The following is a 916-nucleotide window of genomic DNA, read 5'->3' as shown; positions in this document are numbered from 1 at the left end:
GTTAAAAGGAAATAAGATCTGAAGTCTTGTCTATGGCTAAAACCCATCAGATCTAAGCATGTGGAAGCTCAGTGTGTTAGCAGTTAACACTCAATTATATGCTGGTCTCATATATGAAACTCTTTTATCCTTTACCACTTTATATTTTGATTCTGGATGGTCTTCTGGACAAGAGTTTTTACATAGATTACTGGTATATGATGAGTCCTGCGTAAATGTAAAGCCATATTTCTCAACAACTGCTAAAATCAGTGCCCTACAATATCACGGTGCTATTAAATGTATTCAGAGTCTGTTTCTCTATGAAAGTTTCAAACAAAATTCTACCTTTCCGTTTTGTCCAGCTCTGCTGAGTAATCCAGGAATGTCACTATCTGCTTCTCCAGGTAGCTGTCAATCTTTTCTTCAGCCATCATTGTTGAATTAAAAATATTTTGAGTCAGAGAATTTAAGAATATGGCTTTAAACCTCCCTTCTAGTAGCAACTGCAGGAAAGATGCACTCTCTGTAATATAAAAATCAGTGCAGTAATCCAAATGAAATATTTTTTCCATATTGTAAAAGATAACACTATCAGGCAAATATACCATTTTAGTGTACAAAAAATGTATATACTTATAATGCTTGCTGTACATTAATCACAAGGTACTGAGCAAATCTCCATCATTCTACAAATATCATCTCTCCAGAAATTAGAAGCTCATCCATCTTGATAATGAGCAGCAAGGTGGAAGTCAGACCTCAAAATAATATTCCTCATTTGTAGATATTGTTACCCTTCCGCACAGAAATTCAAAGATTCCTACTGACAGCAGAAAAGTTTCCTTAGTCAAGATTCTAAGACTTTTCACAGCCTGGCTCCTCTTACCCTCACTGTTCTCCCTCATGAAAGTCAATCCAAGAATGCTGGTTCAGG

General features: G+C 35.8%; 1 protein-coding gene across 1 annotated transcript in view; it reads right to left on the bottom strand.

Moving 5' to 3' along the window:
* Positions 1–916, bottom strand: part of TTC27 (tetratricopeptide repeat domain 27) — a 163,146-nt gene that overhangs the window by 160,843 nt on the left and 1,387 nt on the right. Inside the window, 1 exon segment of the mRNA XM_012652517.1 lies at positions 328–505. Within this exon segment, the coding sequence (XP_012507971.1) occupies positions 328–505 (178 nt within the window).

Source organism: Propithecus coquereli, unplaced genomic scaffold (genome assembly GCF_000956105.1).
Source record: "Propithecus coquereli isolate 6110/MARCELLA unplaced genomic scaffold, Pcoq_1.0 Scaffold39, whole genome shotgun sequence".
Lineage (NCBI taxonomy): Eukaryota > Metazoa > Chordata > Mammalia > Primates > Indriidae > Propithecus > Propithecus coquereli.
Note: the sequence above shows the minus strand (reverse complement) of the source record. Positions and strands in the feature narration are given on the sequence as shown.